The sequence below is a fragment of the Delphinus delphis genome, chromosome 18 (genome assembly GCF_949987515.2).
Source record: "Delphinus delphis chromosome 18, mDelDel1.2, whole genome shotgun sequence".
NCBI lineage: Eukaryota > Metazoa > Chordata > Mammalia > Artiodactyla > Delphinidae > Delphinus > Delphinus delphis.
Window position 1 is genome coordinate 75791660 of NC_082700.1, and position 18033 is coordinate 75809692.

Here is an 18033-nt window from a genome sequence, read left to right on the forward strand (position 1 = left end):
CAGGCCAGCAGGTGGAGGGGGTCTTTGTGTTTTAAGAGAGACTTTCTTTAGTATAATTCAATCGAAGACAATTGGGAAAATGGAAAGGCCACGAAGGCTTATTGTTATTGTCCCATAAATCTTAAGTTATAAAGCTGGACTCTCAAGGGGTTTCAAATGGACAGTGGCTGTGTTGATTACGTTTGAATTATATCACCCCCAGCTCCCGGATACAGCCTGATTAAGGCATGACTTACTCTGCAGAACTTACTAGAGCACTAATAGCTGCTGGCCTATTTAGGAAATTATTCTGTCTTGACGAGGGCTGGCTGTCCTGGGACACCGTGTCATATGAGCCATCGGGGACCATGCAGCGCTGAGAGGATGCACTCACAGCCTTCTATTTATAGCCGGCTTGCTTGCAGACGCCAAGTGGTGAGAAGCGGATCGCCAAGCATGCTGGGAGGTTTGGGGGTCGTGTTGCTTCTTCTTTAAGCCGGCAGGTGGATGGGAGGTGAGCTCCACGTGCAGCCCCAGAGGGCATGGAGGAGGGACCAGGGGCTGTCACGCAGGTGCTCGAGCATCTAATGCAGGTCACGTGCTGTTCTAAGCACTTCACACAGGTCAGCCAACGTACCCACAACCCCAGGAAGTTCTCCAGAGGAGGAAACAGAGGGCAGAGTGAGTAAGTAGTTTTCCAAGGTCATTCAGAATTCAAACCCAGGCAGTCTCATTTCCAAGCCTGTACATTACTGCTGACCACAAACAAAAATGAACACAATGAAATATAAATCCGATATTTCAAAGTGAACTCAGTTGCAAATGTACATGAGACGTTTTCAGTTTCCCCCCATTGGTCCAAAGCGTGCTCAGGTGAGGTCACTTGTCCTACCCCTGATCGGTGACCTAGGCAGACGTGGACCTTCCGGGGTCCCTCAGTAACAAGGGGGGGTCCCATCCTTCGTGGAGAAAAGCTGTCCTGCAGCCCCTCGGCAGCCCACCTGCCCCGGGCCCACTGCCAGGCCGCCAAGCTTTCTTCCAACCATCCCGAGATGGGGCTCCATGGATCTGAGAACCCACGAACGCAGGTGGGAAAAAAGCACACGTTTATTTTCACCAGCCTCTGCTGAAGTGCAGCATTTCTTTCTGTTACAACTAAATCCACAAACCAGGGTCGTATAGTATGATCAGTATCTGCGACCTAGTCACCAATAGAAAAAACAGATATTATCCTCTTATATTACAACCATTTCAGATATTATGAAACATCATTCATGTTCATCAGTACTTTAAGATGTAATTACACCTGCCTCTACATCATCTATTTAATGTAATAATAAAGAAGTATGTGCATTACTATATCAATTTTCTTTTACTATTTTGATAACTGCATTCATTATAATCAGTTTCTTTATGCCAAGTATTATTTTACTGTATGCATTTCTAAATGAACATTCTTTTGCTGAGAAGTGTTCCAGCGGCCTCACTGGGCCCCCCAAAGGGTCCAGAGCACGCAAAACAGACAGACCAGCAAACCCGAACTGGCCAGGGGGCACTTGAACAGCAGCTGGGTCTTCCTTCTCCCCCTGAGCTTAGGGTCCTGGTCCCCCAGGGAGGGCACGGCAGCCTTCTGCTGAGTTGTGGCAGCACAGGCTGTGCCCGGCATCTGCTCTGAGCCTCCTGGGGCCCCTGGGCTGGCTCTCCAGGGGCCCGTGGATGAGTTTCCGTAGCTCCCTCCGTCAGGCCCTCCGCCTTCCCTGGAGAGCCAGCTCTGGCCTGTCCTCTTCTACTCCGGCTGTTTCTTTCTCCCCACGGGTGTCTCACAGCTCCTCAGGGCTGGCGCCCCGTCCCAGAGGTGGCCCCCTTTGGAAAGGGTCAGAAGAGCTGCAGCCAGGTCCCTTCCCCAGGCCCCTCAGCAAAGCTCACAGCTCCAGGCACAGAAACCTGTGGGCGCAGGTGGTGTCCTGCTGCCGCACGTCACGCTCTGCTCCTCCCTTGGCTCCGAGGGCCCCGGTCCCAGGGTACTGGGATCGGGAGATGCCTGCTCGTCTCTGAGAGGGGTCCACCCCGTCGGAAAGCTCCCCGGTTTCCTGGCTCCAGGGCAGGGTCTTGGCAGGCACCTTCTCCTCTCCCAGGGGAGGGGAAAGCATGCCATCCAGGCTGATGGCCCACCCTCCCCCATCATTCTCCTTTTCCTTCTCCCGGGACGGGGTGCAGGTCCGGGGAGGGCGGGGGGAGAGCGGTAGTTGAGGGATCCAGGCTGTTTCAGCTGGATGGGATCTGCCCCCGGGGGTCGGCAGCTGTCTTCAGCATCTGTGACCCTGGCCGCCTCTCTTTTCTTCAGTTTGGGCCTCCAGTTCCTAGTGAGGGCAGGGGAAGACTCCCACCCACTGAGCTTCCCGCAAAGGCTCAGGAAGGCTCTGGGGAGGCGCCCTCTGCCAGACTTCTCCTGGAAGCGATGCTTCTCTTCCTCACATCCCCAACTTCATTAAGGATTCCAGGAACCCTTGCCCGTTGCAGCGGGAGCCAGGCCCCATCATCCCTGTGCTGGCCAGGAGCAGAGAGACGGCCCTCGACCATGGAGGGGTGAAAGACACAGGCAACGTGGACAGGATTTCTTTAAGGACCAAGGACGGCTTCTTAAGAGGAAACCACCCAACAACAGTGCAATCAACATCCAGTCGTAATTCTTTGAACATGTGCGTTCTCGGTATATTTTTACCGTAACAATTCGTATTCACAGACGCTGGTGAAAGAGATCATTTTGTATATTTAGAATTATTCTCCATTCACTTTTCTCCGCACTCAAATTTTTAAAAAAGCATGAGCCTGGCCATGGATTCTAATTAGTACCTGGTGATTTGTTCCAGGGTAACCTCGTGAAACACTGAGTGAAAAGGGAGGGGGCTCCTGGAAATTTTAGCCCAGCACCCCGTGAGGTGGGGCACTGCAGTGAGAGGCAGGGTGCCCTCTGCCGTTTGTCCTGGGAATTTCTGCTCAGTTGCAAGAGGTCTGGCTGATAAATATACACTGTCACCCTGAATCGGCTAGCAAAGCCAGTTTCCAAAAATTCTGCAGAATTCTCTCATTTGTATCAGAGAAATAAATATCCCCAGGGCAGAGTGTGCAAAGCTTGTCCAAGCAGCGATTCAAGTAAATTGCGGTGGGAAATGGTTCTGCCCAAAGGAAGCGGGGGCCATCCACAGGGAAAGGATGATAAACTACAGAGCTGAGTTTCAGAAGTCACCTGCTCCGCTTAAAGCTGCAAGTCTAAAACAGGCACTTCCTGATCGTGGCCGAATGACTCAGTTTCACCATGACTCAGCCCAGCTCCCGGTTGCCCAGGGGGTGGAGAGGGAACAGCAGATGCTGTGCAGTCAGGATGCAGAGCCCCCAGAACGGGCACAGCTATTTCTGGAGGGTAAATGGGGACGGTGGAGCTCATGCAGGCACTTTGCTGAGGAAGTACAAGTGGGGCGTTAATGAGAGGAAACACTCCCCACTCAGAGGCTGGGGATGGTTCAGAGCCTCCAGAACCAACCTCTCTAGGCACCGCCACGCGAGGGGAGAGGCGCCCTCCTGCAGGTGTTGCAGGGGAGACGCAGGCTGCCAGCAAACCCAGGGCAGCCCTGCGTTGGGGTGACCCGTCCCCCTGCGCACAGGAGCTGGTCCCCTGCAGGGAAGCAGGTCTCTCCAGCGTTCACCAGCTGCTAAAGCAAACTTATCTCCAGACTGTGCTAGGAAATTGTTTCCCTGTCCCAGGGCTGCATTTTCAACGTGGGGAACAAACGTTAAGCTTTAAACAAATCAGTTACAAACAAACGTGAGATGCCCTGAGTACCAGGGAAACGGTGACCTTGAGATGGGTGGCCCAGAGGCTGCGGGTCGGTGTGGGGAGCTCGAGTGGCTGCCCCTCTCCATCCCACCTCACCAGGGCCGGCGTAGAGGCGTAAAGGCAGCCCAGCGGAAAAGGTCCTGGGGTCAGCATCACTCCGCGACCTGCTCTGGGAAGGGCCGGCTGGGAGGAGGGCGACCTGGTGGGTAATGCCGAGGCTGTAAATGGAACTAAGGCTGTTTCTGTATCATTTCAAAGCGGGGAGAAGCCTTCGCTAGTGGCAGGAGGAGAAAGCTCTTTCAAGCAGCATCGTGAACAGTGGGGCATAGACAGGAAAATTCATTTTCAGAAAAAATAGGCTGGTGAAATATTTCTCTCCATGTCTTAAAGGGAACAGTCTCACGTCTCTGGTGCGATCAGGGTGTGGTTTGGAAGTGGGAGAAGAGCAGACTTGAAATCCTGAAGATCACTGCAAACTCGGTCTCCTTCAGAGCCCTAATTATTACGTATTTCCTGTGTATACATCTTACCTTGTAAGGAGACATGGGTTTCACTACGTCTCCTCCAGAGGGGTCAGAAGAGTGCCTGGAGAAGCAAGGGCATGCCGAGTAAATGCTTGATTATGACCTTCTCAGTGTGCGTCACTTCCTTCTATCAAACCCACAGGGAGACTGAGGGGAATCAGACAAATATAACTCAGATGATGCAAAGGGTAGGGAGCCTCTTATGACACGACTCGTAAGCATCTTAAATCTGGAAAGTTGAAGAGGATGAGAGCTCTGGAGTATGATTTTAACAAAATCCCATGTACTCAAAAGTGACCCTGGGGGACACCTTTTAATACTGCAGAGCAATCATCTCAGATCTAATCAAACTAAATGCTTTTTTTTTTTTTTGCATTATACAAATTAAGTTTAGGGTAACTTCTCATGCAAGTCAAAAGGAGGCCGAACACAGATGTATCCTCAGAATGACTGAGAGGAAGGTGTGACAGGAAGATGAGAGATGGGAAAGGACCCCCCTGCACCCTTCTGAGGAGGGTCTGCGTGCTGACGCCGCCCGCGGCCCGGATGGACGAGTGATTCCCGGGCCCGCAGCTCCTTGTGCACGTTTCTCACTTAATCTCTCTCTTAATCGTCTTCAAGGCACCTCTCATGACCCCCACTTGTAACCCAACCATCAACCCCACCCCTGCCTATCGTAAAACTATAGTTTTCAAATCTATAACCTCATTTGATTCAAGTGACACGTTTCTTCCGCAATAATTTTTTTAACAGAAAATTTCTTAAGGGCTTGATATTCATTTTCATTTATCCTGTACCTCACCTGGTATCTGGAAAATGGGAAGCACACAGTATATGAATGACAAAGAGGTGGATGGGTGGATGAATGGATGGGTGGATGGATGGAAGGATAGATGGATGGAAAGACGAATGGATGGGTGGATAGATGGATGGAAGGATGGATGGATGGATGGATGGATGGATGGGTGGATAGATGGAAGGATGGAAGGATGGATGGATGGATGGATGGATGGATGGAAAGATGAATGGATGGGTGGATGGATAGATGGAAAGATAGTTGGATGGATGAATGGATGGGTGGATGGAAGGATGGGTGGATGAATGGATGGCTGGATAGATGGATGGAAGGATGGATGGATGGATGGATGGATGGATGGATGGATGGAAAGATGAATGGATGGAAGGATGGATGGATGAATGGATGGGTGGATGGATAGATGGAAGGATAGATGGATGGATGGATGGATGAATGGATGGGTGGATGGATGGATGGAAGGATGGATGAAAGGATAGATGGATGGAAAGATGAATGGATGGAAGGATGGATGGATGGATGGGTGGATGGATGGATGGAAGGATGGATAGATGGAAGGATAGATGGATGGATGGATGGATGGATGAATGGATGGGTGGATGGATGGATGGAAGGATGGATGAAAGGATGGATGGAAAGATGAATGGATGGAAGGATGGATGGATGGATGGGTGGATGGATGGATGGAAGGATGGATAGATGGATGGGTGGATAGATGGATGGAAGGACGGATAGATGGATGGATGGATGGATGGAAGGATGGATGGATGGATGGAAAGATGGATGGATGGATGGATGGACGGATGGATGGATGAGGCCTGCCTGGATGGACAGATGGAAGGGAAGGGGGGGAGGGATGAAGGAGAAGACCATATATTTTTTCTTTGTAGTAAATTTCTGTAAATTACACCCAGTCTGAGACTCTCATCTGGAAGAACTACAAAATAAATATGATCTAAATTTGCAAAGCTTACAAATTTATTAGTGGCTTGTGCAGTAACTTTTCCTTTGATGTTTCTGTGGCAAAACTAGCAACAAATTAATAAAAGCTTAATTTTTATACAAATAGTTTTATTACAAATATGAATTTTTAAGAAATACACATTTAAAGAAATTACACAAAAGGCCTTAGTAGTCTTAAAAACGTTTTGGAGACTTTTAGTAAAATGTCGTTTCAGGCATAGTGGTCCAATTCTGCTCTCCTGCAATGCATCCGCTCCCCTGCTGAAGTCTGAACACAACTCACGAAAAACCAAGGAAGCCGCCTGAATGTGCTTACAGGTAAAAATACTGATATTCTGATTCGACAGAGTTATTTCTCACACCAGGCTGCAGAATGAGGAATAGTCAGAAAATGAAGGCCTTTTAAGTTTGTTGCTTTTGAAGTCAAGTCATTCAGTTTGTGATTAGTGTTTAAAACCCTGAAGATATTTCATACAGAATAAAAACAAGAAGCTCAAAGTACATGTTTTCCTGTAATAGACACCACATCCGTGAAGCCGGGTTTGGTTTTGGCAACACACAATTTTTGGTTTGGAGGTGAACAATGAAAACTGGTGTTTCACATTCAATACCCTAGTGTTTAAAAATCTCTGTTAAAGGACAACACAGGCTTTTAAAGGAAGAAACTATGTAAGCTTTATTTTAACAGTGGAAATGAAACTACAACTTGACCTGCCTAATTGCTGACATCTATATAAATTACTAAAATATATATATATTTCATTTCTGCCTACTTTGGGGACCATCTTTATTCCACAGGAAATCCGGGACTTTTGCAGAAGCAGCTGCAGAGTACCAAACAGAGCAGAAAGACCGAAATTTCTCTTTGGTGGGGCAGTCGGAGGACAGGGCTACTAGGCCCCCGTCCTTCCCTTTGGAGGTTCCAACCACCGGCTTAACACGACTATTATTTGTACAGACTGAGGGACCTGAATTCTGAAACAGTGAGACAGTGATATCAACAGACGTTTCACCTGGGGTGTGAAATGGATCTGTTATAATACAAAAATGCAAACGGGCTTCGCCCAGGTTGGAAGGTCCCACAGCCCTCCTAGCACCCTTTGGTTTTTCTGATGGGTCTCACTTCACACATCAGTGCACTGGACTGTAGAACAGACATATTTTTTATTTCATCAGGAGTGCCACTTGGGATTCACTACGGGCAGCTTATCGTGGTCTTGGATTCTCCTTCAGCAAGTAGAGGCCAACGAAGCAGGGTGTGTTAGTTATGCAGATTCCTATCAGGCACCTTACAGTTTTCACACTGGACAGTGAGGTACACAGGATATATTTCTAGAGTTCGTTGCTGTTAGAAGGAGGGAAGAGGGCGGAGTAGCACCATGTTGTGAAGTAGCTGAGGGCCGGCTTCGTTATGTTCTCCGCATGCACACTTGACAGCGACTGACATGCGTGCGCAGCTCTCCAGCCTTCAAGGTGGACGGCGTGGGCTTCCTGAAAGGCAGCACAGAAGTCAGTGTCACCGCGTGGCTCAGGCCAGCTCCTCGGCCCTCCCTCCCATCAGAGATCCCCGAGGAACCAGCCTTCACCCTGCCTCTGAGCGGGTACTGCGCTGGGGGCGTCCCATGGCCTCGGTAACGCCTGCGAGTTATCAACTGCAACCACCCTCGGGCCAAGGGTAAAGGCGAGTGAGGGCACAGCCAGAGTCACCCACGTCTGTCTGACCCCAAAGTCTCAGCCACTCCCCACCACAGACCCTGCCTCTTCAAACTATAGGTTAACCTTTTGTTTTCTCTTCTCAACTCGGTTATAAACACCCCCAGACTAGGAAGATGTTCTTCTCTGAGACACTTCACACACATCCTAAGTGCTCATTAAATCATTGCTGAATGACAGAATGAGCAACAGATCTGGAATAATCAACCAGACCTCAAAATACATTCGTAACTTTTGAAAGTTGTTCACGCAGGTGGTCGGATTAGAGGCCAAAGACAGGGGAAGACATTTAGTGTTCCAAATGCTTCCTTTATCCTAGGAATTCTGTTCTTTGACTGTTGGAGAAGTGAAGTCTGAACTAAAATGAGTACTAATCAAATCTCATTCAAATTAAAGTAGCCATGTAATAAGAGTACCTTGTCCTAAAATTGAGGTGGCTTACGTTAGCAACTTCGGTGAAAATCCTAGTGCCCCCAAGTTATTTAAATTAATGGGCTCTTACCTAGTTTTGTTTAAGAAGGCATTTCAGTTAATTGTACCAGGATGCTGGTTCAGAAAAAAACCCAAAAAACAGAAAGCCCATTGTTACCTGTTAACCCTATAATGGGCAGCCCCGGGGGCTGGCGCTCATTTCGGTAGCTAATGGTCAAATTCTACCTGGAGAGTTGACGTCAAGTTCCCAGTTGCCTAGAAAGTCTCGTGTGAGCTACTAGAAAGGCACCCGGTAGTTTTTTGAGGCTAGAAATTTACGAGTCGTGAGCGTGTTGCTTCACCTTTATGATCTAAACTAGAAAGAGACAGGGTCATAGCAGAGGTCCACAGAATTCTCTCTGAAAAGGCTTATCTCCAGGGCCGAGAAGCACTTATTTGGGGGACTGAACAGTAAGTAATTGTTCAGCCCCATCGGCGCCCGGCATCCGCTCCAGCAGGGCTGCAGCTGGTACTAAGGACTGGACAGGGGCCTCATTATGTGTTCCCGTCCAGTACAGACTGGGCCCCGCTCCAAACTAACTTCAAGGTCAACGGCCACTTGGGACCATTGTTTTAAAGGTGAAATTTTGGTAATGGAAACGAAAGAAGAGGTTCTCCGTATCCATTTCCGTGGCATTTGTGCCGAAATTAATTTTCATGCGCAGGCCTGAGAAACGGTCACTGATAGCTCGCAGTATGTACATCCAATTAGGCATCATAAACCCCATGAAAACCAAGGCTATTCACTGCCTCTCTCCCTGCTGGTTAAGGGTGCAATGCTTTAAAATGCTCTGTTTGCAGATGTTAGTTGCCTTAATGACGTTGCCGTGGATTCATCTTGAAACACTGAAAACTGAACCTTTTTCTTTCAGGCTCTTCAGCAATGGACGAAGGAAGCCTGTCACCTAAGCTCTGCTTTGAACATGGTCTTCATTATCCGCCCCCGTAGAACAGAACCAAATATCTGTTCCTATCCTATCCTATCCGTGGAAGGAGCCTTCCTAAGGATTGCTGTAGAACCGTCTTTGGGACTTGGCACCGGAGCACATGTATGGACCATGGATGACTGAAAATAAAAGCCACCGGGGGGGGAGGGGGCGGGGGGGGGGCACTTTACTTGAACATCTGGCCTCTTTCTATCGTGGCAAGCCAAAAGCTGTAAGCGTTTGCATAGTAATTGCAAGTCCCGCGGCCGTGGCACTCGATGAAGGGGGCGCTTCTGAACTCTTCCAGACAGGACCCAGGGGAGGCCAGGGCTTGGCCAGAACCTTCCGCTCCGGCGCTGGTGTGCTGCGGGGAAACAGGAGCTGTGAGCCAGAGGTGCCCGCCCACCCCGACGGGCTTCCCGGGCCCCAGGGAGAGCCGGGATGCTCCCTCCCGGAAAGCCGCCCTCTCTGTCTCCCGAGGCCACTGGGGAACACACTGGCAGCCACACCGCCCCATGGCCTCACGCTGGGCACACCCAGTGCCAGGAGTCAGCCGACCGCTCCTCCCGGGGGGGGGGGGGGGGGCGGGAGGTGACTGGTCCAGCTTCACCAGCATTTCAACAAATGCTGTCCTCACTGTTTTCTTCTTGGAACACTGAAACCTCTTCTAACTTGGGGCGTGAGATGACAGCCAAAATGTGTGGAGGATGCTGGGACCAACTGATGTGACATCAGACTTTCTAAACGAAATTATCCGGGTCATCAAAATCCTTTGTTTGCTATATTAGGTAGCAAAATTCTTTATTATTTGCTACATTAGGGAGCAAAATCCTTTATTATTTGCTACATTAGGTAGCAAAATCCTTTATTTGCTACAACCTTTATCCATTTTCTTTTCTTTAAGAAGAGAAAACTTAAACAAGAGAAAGAGGGAAAAGAAAGCTACTGTGGTAACTGTTTGTTCAGTTGGGTTGAAGTACACCTGTACTCAGAAACCAAGACGTAAAATGAATGACGTACAAATGGAAGATGTGGCAAAACCTCTACAGGACGGCTATTACAGACCTAAGAGAAGTGAACTCTGGAATTTCAGAGCCATAAGGGACCTCTGAGGACAAAGCGAACGCCCTTGGTTCCCAGATGAGGACCCCAGGATCCCAGAACATTCCAGATCACACTTCCCAGGCAAAGCTGAGATGGGAACAGGCCTCTGGAGGCTGCCAGGTCTGAGCCCCTCAGCTTTACCACAAAGCCCCCAGGCTCAGCAGTGATGGGATGCCTGTTCTCCAGAACCTCGCCATTTTGATTTGCTCTTGGTTTTGAGAAATTAGGGGCAATCGTTGTTCAGATCTTTGTATGACACCAGGACAAGGGACGGGGAAGTGACAGGGTGCTTTCCTCCATTCTTTACTCCTTGGATCAAGGGCCTCTTCTGTCAAACTGAGACTCCATCTGGTATTTCTTATGATAATGGAGTCGAAAGTCCAATCTGTCTTTGAGTCAAAGCTGTATGCTTACATCATTGCGAGCATCTTGATTTCTCTACACCATAGTTCTAACCTTTCTGGCTTTCTTGATAAAGGAGTCGCCAGGCAGTATTTAGAATGATCGAAACGACTTGCTAAATTGTGTTGTTGCAATTTTCTGGGCCTGTTGAGTCTAAATGCGGGATCTTCAACCCAGGAAATCCCAGCATCTGACTGGTGAGAATCCAATACACAAGCATGTGAAGAACTGCTTTTCTGGAAACTTCTACACTTGGAATAACTTACAGCAGAAGAAAACAGTTAAGAGGCCACTTTCCCTGTCAATCAAATAACAAGGCTACTGTTGATTTGGGGGTCACAGGTACGTAGACCTGGCCGCACCTGGGCGTGTGAAGAGGGGGCTGGGCGTACAGCGGTGACGTGGGACACGTTTGTGGGGGTCGGTTACCGGGACTGATTCAGGTGTAGCCCGGTCGTCCAAGCTCAGAGCGTCTATGTTTTCAATCAGTACTTTAAACTGAGGCGATACAATAAGAAACTACAATGGGATCTCAAAAGGGTGCTGTGTTTCCCGTTCTAATTGGCTTTTGGGAGAAAGGGGGCCTGGGGGGTCTGGCATCCGGGGCAGCTGGGCGGTAGGAGAGCAGACTCACGCGGGAGGGGTGTGGACCCTCGGGCCCCTGGCACCGGCCAGTGCCCCCGCTCTCTTCCCGACTCTAGCTTCTGCTTTGGGGCTTGCAAGCGTTTTGGTAAACGTGTGCCCACCACGGGCGCGCCCTCCCCTTCCCCCCGGGAGGCGCTGACTCGGAATCTCATCGGGTCACCCAGCTACCTAGGCCCAGAACAGCCACTTCGTGGAAGAGGAGGGCTCTGAGCCTCCCAGGGGAGCGGGCCAGGCTCCTGGGGACGCTCTGCAGGGGGCCCCAGGAGCGAGGGAAGAGAGGTGGGGTGATTGCGGGCAGCTCTTTGGGGGAAATACGGAGTTTCCCCAAACACTCACCATCACAAAGGAGTAACCAATCCAGAGCGAGGACCAGCCGCTGGGGCACTGCGGGATCTGGATCGTCTGGCTGTGCACAGCCATGACCATGGCCGGGGCCTCACACACAGCACACCTGGAAGGCACGGAGCGGAGACGCTCAGCACCGCCGAGCGGGGCCTCCCGGCTCGCCCCGCTTCCCCGCGATCTGCGCTCCGTCCCGCCACTCCATCTTTCTGACCCAGTGATGTGTTTTACCAAACAGATCAGGTGTCCCCTGCTTGGACTCTGAGGCTTAGGGTCTTCTCACTGGTTTGATAAGCCTGCCTCAGTGTTAAAACATTAAGGTCAAAACCAGACCCAACCCTTGTCATTTAGCCATCTACTCTGTAGCAGGAAGGAAACTGGAAGGCCAGGTTGTAATAGGGACCATCTCCTGAGGCGCTGGGGCCGCAGGAGACTTTTGTGTTCTCCTTTGTGTATTTCAGAGTCTTCCAGTGTTTCAGCAATGAGTGTGGATTTCAGCAAACACGATGAACGCTCCAGAAAAAGGAGATGGTGCCATCCAAGGGCTACCGCTTGCGGAACACGGCGACTTGTTTTAAGCCCTGAATCATCTTCCATGTGAGAAGAACATTTAGTGGATTACAGTAACTAAGACAGATAACAAACCCAGGGCTGGCTGTCCATGTGAGCCTCTTCCGGAGACTCTCTCCAGACCTGGAACCAACAGACCAGTGAGAGGGCTCTGCCCCAGGCCGGACTGGACGTTCTCCAAGCCAGGCTGGCTCGTGCGCAGCCGCCGGGACTGCACCCAAGGATAAATGACAGCAACACACAATGTTCTGACTCAGACCTGCTCTACTAAGCGACCCTTTGATGGTGGGATAACGTTTTGTTGAAAAAAAAAAATTTAAACATCAACAGTAAAATAATTATATTCAAGTCACAAACTGAACAGAGTGCTAACAGTTTTGATAAATGACTATAAATGGTGTTAATAATTACACCTAGTTACGCTGGAACATTTGCATGAAAATGGATTAGGAGTGTGAAGGGGGCCGAAATGAGTCATTCGGTTTCCCGTGTGCGCGTGCGTGTGTGTGTGTGTGTGTGTGTGCGCGCTATTTTCTATTTTATTCACACAAATGCAGATGAATTAAGGGGCTCAGCTAAACAACAGTGACTGAAATTGGCCTTCTACATCTGCCGCCGTCTGCCTGCCAGACACAGGAGCAGACATACAGCACAGAGGAGAGTGCTTCATGTCAGGCTCTCTCTGGGCTGGCGGATTCAAGCCGCTGCAGAGACGTGGTCTGGACCCCGTCCGATGGGTGCCAGGGGACAGAAAATCACAGATCTAACGAGCCAGGAGGTCCCTTAAAATCCATACACTCTCATTCCCCATATTACCTATGAGAATATGAGACCACAGTTAGTTGTGTCAAAAGGCAGAATGAGAACACAGTTCCTACTCTCATACCAGTGGTCTTCAATCTAGAACAATTAAACAGTCCGTAGTTTTTGATGATTCATGTCTGCAGAGAGTCGGAAAGTGCTTAGAAAATTTTGTCAGGATGACAGCAGAAAAGTTGGTACTTTTTCTGCTTAAGAGGAAGGATTTTGTTATTAACTCTTTCTAAAATTAAGCTTTAGGACATCCCCAAAAGGGAGACCTCAGAAGGAACCTGTGAGTCCTGAGAAGTCGTCAGAAACCACTAAGTTAAAGTAACCGTGGGACCTGGGCGCTCAGAGACCCAGAGGAATGGGCAGCATTATTACAAAAGGGGATGTGAGGTGTGTGTGCTTTCGGAGCAGTGACTTAAAGGATGTGACTTCTGAGGTCACATCAGACACCGTGCATCTGTGGGTTAACAGGGAGACGTGAAAACCCCGAAATGGGCAGCGCTGGGGCGTTTAAACAACTCATGGTAACGGGTCCACAGAGAAAAGCAAGTCTCAGACTTGAGGCTTCTCCTGGACCTGTTTCTGGAATGTCCTAAACACATCCCAGAGCCCTGTGTCCCAACCAAATCAAGGTCAATGTCAATTTTATCAAGATGGTAAATAGGAGACAAAAACGAATAATCATTTTCTACCTGTTGTCCAAGGAAAGCTAAACAGAAACACAAAGGTGATTAGTGGTTAGTTCCTGTTCTTGTGCACCCAGCATGGTTCTGAGTGAGAAAAGGCAGCACAGCTCAGCCCCCAGGGACCCCGACACATGGGAAGGACATCTGCGTTTTGAGAGGTGCCTCTCTGGAAGTTACCAATGACTCTTCCCATTTTAAGACCCATGAGATAAGTTTTCTTACAGCTCAAAAGAAAAATCTTAGAAAGCTGTCAGGAGATATTTTGAGGTAAAGCCATCAAAAACCTGATTTTTCGGGCTTCCCTGGTGGTGCAGTGGTTGAGAGTCTGCCTGCTGATGCAGGGGACATGGGTTCGTGCCCCGGTCTGGGAAGATCCCACATGCCGCGGAGCGGCTGGTCTCATGAGCCATGGCCACTGAGCCTGCGCGTCCGGAGCCTGTGCTCCGCAATGGGAGAGGCCACAGCGGTGAGAGGCCCGCGTACTGCAAAAAATAAACCCCTGATTTTTCCAATAGGCATCTCCCAGCCTTTCTGGTCCAGGTCTATGCGGTACATTCTTTTAACAAGATTGTTCTGTGAGGACCAGCCTTCCACACTCTGGAGCTACGGACCCCATAAGTGACCAGTCCACCCCGAAGTAGGTGGTGACCATCCAGTGACGGGTGGTCACCACACGGGGTGCTGGGCTGCCCCAAGCACCCACCCCGTCCCGCCTCCCCTCTGACCCCAGACACCTCTGAGCCCAACATCACTAGTCTTTCTTCCTATTCAAAAGCTGCTATTTCTCTAAAGGAAACAGAAAAGCTTCCATTCCTCCTCACTCTCACTTTCCTAAGGAAAACTTGTCCTGCCTTGTCATTCTTTTCACCCTTTGCTATCTTCGCGTGTAAAAGTGAAATTAGAGACTAGCTTCTCAGTCAAACAAGTTCACACCTTTGCCACTGTTCTATTGCTTCTGAGTACAGTTAAGGAAGCAACTTTCAATTAGAAGGGAAGAGGCAAAAGTAGGAAAATCGTGTACTTTTCGGTCACAATCATTTCCATTTCCCATTTTATTTCCTACCAGGAAGACTCTTGGGGACCTGAAAACATACCCCAGACATTAATTAGTGTGGAGAGCACTTAATTTGGGAAGTCGCTCAAACACATGCAATCTCAGTGGGTACCATATCACCTCAAGAGTGCAAAGACTGGTGGGGTGGAAGAGAATGAGAAGAATCTTAGGATGTACACGTTAGTGTGCACGATACTTCAGTACCATCTTTCATATCTAAAGCACAGACATACAGTATGTCCGTGGTGTCATCATTTCCTGGGGACCGCGTTACGCCCCCAGTTAAGTGCCACTGAACTGTACACTTAAAAATGGTTAAGACGGTACATTTTACGCTATGTGTTATGTTACTTTATGTTACTGTTTTACTACAATTAAAAAATAAAAACTTTTTAAAAATTTCTTGGAGGTGATTCCAAAAAATATATCTTAAAAGACTCCTTAGGGAGATAATTATTTAAGAAAGAAAAACGCTGCAAAGCTGTTCTAAAGTTTGCCAGGGACTCCAGCGACACGGCTGGTTCATGGCAGGGAAGGCAGCCACCCGCTGAGTCACACGAGATAACACGCCTTGTTCCAAAGCCGGGCCTTATCTCACCAAGGGTTTGCACTAAAACTTTTTAAGAAGATAAGCGACTTTTACGCCCAATTATTTGTATGGCTGATTTCTGTTACAAAACTCAGGTATCACGATTAGTAAACGGGATGGCAATAGATCAAATGTTTGGGGGCAAATGGAAAAACACAGAAATAACCTCTGCCCTGGCTGTGAGCTGCTTTTCTCCGTCAGTTGTATGTGTGCTCCGACGGGCTGCACTCACCTGCTGATGAAGGGCCTGATGCCCTCCCCGGTGATGGGCGCCATGGACATGGGCATAGGCTCCGGGGTGGACAGCCAGTACGAGTAATCATTCCGGGAGGCGAAGTTGCAGACGTTGTTGATGTTACAGAAGAGGAAGGGCATCGTGCTGAACTTGCGCAGACAGCTGCCCGCCGTGCCTGGGGACGCAGGGAGAAGACATTGCTCGTCACTCCCAGCCTGCCTCGACACAGAATGCAAGTGAGCTAGCTAATAGAGACATCTATCCCACCCATCCGCTAAGGTGGAAATAAAACTGTTTGCCAGTTACAGAAAGAAGGAAATAAATGTACCAAACAGACTAGTATGATTGGAAATGAGCATTCAATTCAATGGGAAGTGATCCGGGCCAAAGGGAAACCATCGAGAATTAGCAGGATGAACAGAAACAAAGCCGTTCATCGGTAGAGAGAGACCTTTTCCTGCAACTGAATTCTAGAAGGAACTTAACGTGCAGCTCCTTGTACCACCGCTAGTAACTCACTGGACCGCGTCTTTCATGAAATGCAGAACTGTCTTTATATATGTTTGCAACCTCAGGGAAAGTGAGAGGTGTATAACATTAAAACATGATTTGGTGGAGCAGATCCGGAGAGGATTAAGAGAACGATGACAAACACACAACCCTCTACTGATCTAAACTAATAGAAGGACAGAGGAACTTTGGACAGGATAACGTGGACATTTTTTAAAACAGCAACAGTAAAGCTGCTCTATTTTATGACTATGAATGCAAACTGTTAAGTGTGTACTCCAGATACCTGGATCCTACTTGATAATTGGAAGAAGACGTCAAAAGTTTTATTAATTTAAAATTTTCAAAGAGTCACAGCCTTTATGTCCGCCTGGCTTCCCATTAGTAATAATGGTGGCTGTCGGTAAGGATGGCCCACTTGGTAAGGATGGAGGGAAACAGGACTCTTTTCCTTGACTAGGTCTCGGTGACACTCCGAAACGCAGGACCAGAGCGGGAACGCAGCCCAGCACCACCCAGCGCTGGACACGCGACGTGGAATGAACACACCCCTCTGCAGATGCCTCACCCAAGTCCTGGCCGTGCGCCCGCTCATTGCCTTGTACGTAGAGCAGAGAGTACCCATGGTAGAGGATTTTGGTCCCAGGAGGACACTGGGGGTCATCTATCGTCTGACTGTGCCTGGTCACGAGGAAGCCGTGATCAACAGACGGGGTGCCCGGGGGACCCATGGATCCCGGCAACCCATCAGGGCCGGGTGGACCCGGGAAGCCTCTTGGACCTGAAAGACAGCAGAGAAATACGCTTCCTCAGTTACAAACAGGCGAGACTCAGTACAACCAGCACCTCCCTCGTGCCACCTCAGCTTCTCCCCTCTGCATCCCACCTGGAGATGTTTTATACGCATGGTGCTCGGTGCAAAGCAGAAGCTCATAAACTCAGTCCAATGAATAAATATGTGAAAATATAACTCTATGAATAAAGGAAGTAAATGACGACTCCACGCATGTATTCATGCAGCATTTGGGAGCTCCTCTGAGGGAGGATTATTATAGGATGATTAAAACAACCATCTTTGAAGGTAGCTTCCCAGCCTTAGTGGCCCAAAGCCAGCATATGGAATCAAGGGTGGAAGGAAGCTCCCGTGCAGGGTGTCCTCCTGTCCCCTGGGCGACCACGCTGCCTGCAGGATGTTCACAGGCCTCCTGCTGGCTGGGCGCTCTGTCTACTTAGTTGCACCCTCAGCCTTTGGCATCCCAGCCACGATGGGACCTCTGAGGTCCCGCTTCTTGGGAAGCAGATCAACTTTAGTCCGCGCCAGTCAGTGGCCTTCTGGCACCATCATCTGCTCCCCTTGCCCTTTGCTGAAATGGAGTGTCTGAGCTGCAGACTCTTAGAAAACCAGATAGGGCCGTCCCTACTGGCCTTCTTTCAATAACGTCTGGGAGGCACTGAGCTCTGATCAACATGTCTCCCTACACAGAAAAGAACGATGGCAACCTTTAGCTCCTCTGTAAGATCCTGTTTCTCCTAAGAAACAAACTTCTATGCAAATCTTTCAAGAAACACTTCCTTTTGCAGGTTTCCACGTGCCTGGGCCTAAGGCTTCTAACCCGAAGATGCAGATCGAGGGTAGTGAGGTTGGGACAGCACAGCAAACCTACCAGGAGGTCCAAAGGGTCCTGCCTCTCCTTTCTGGCCAGGGGCCCCATCAAACCCGGGAATACCTGGTGGCCCAGGTAAGCCCACAGATCCTGTCACACCTAAAGAGAGGAGAAAGAGTTCATGATCCGGTTGTGGAGAGCAATAAATAGGCCGTATCTGCTTCTTCCCTTTTGAAATGTCTTCTTCGACCCCCTGA

General features: G+C 49.3%; 1 protein-coding gene across 1 annotated transcript in view; it reads right to left on the reverse strand.

Moving 5' to 3' along the window:
* Positions 1-6117: 6117 nt before the first annotated feature.
* Positions 6118-18033, reverse strand: part of COL4A1 (collagen type IV alpha 1 chain) — a 147217-nt gene continuing 135301 nt past the window's right edge. The window contains exons 47-52 of the mRNA XM_059995833.1: positions 17837-17935; positions 16741-16953; positions 15660-15837; positions 11713-11827; positions 9417-9589; positions 6118-7606 (exon numbers count right to left, since the gene is read on the reverse strand). Coding sequence (XP_059851816.1) covers positions 7525-7606; positions 9417-9589; positions 11713-11827; positions 15660-15837; positions 16741-16953; positions 17837-17935 — 860 coding nt within the window. The 3' untranslated portion in view covers positions 6118-7524. The remainder of the gene's footprint in view (positions 7607-9416; positions 9590-11712; positions 11828-15659; positions 15838-16740; positions 16954-17836; positions 17936-18033) is intronic.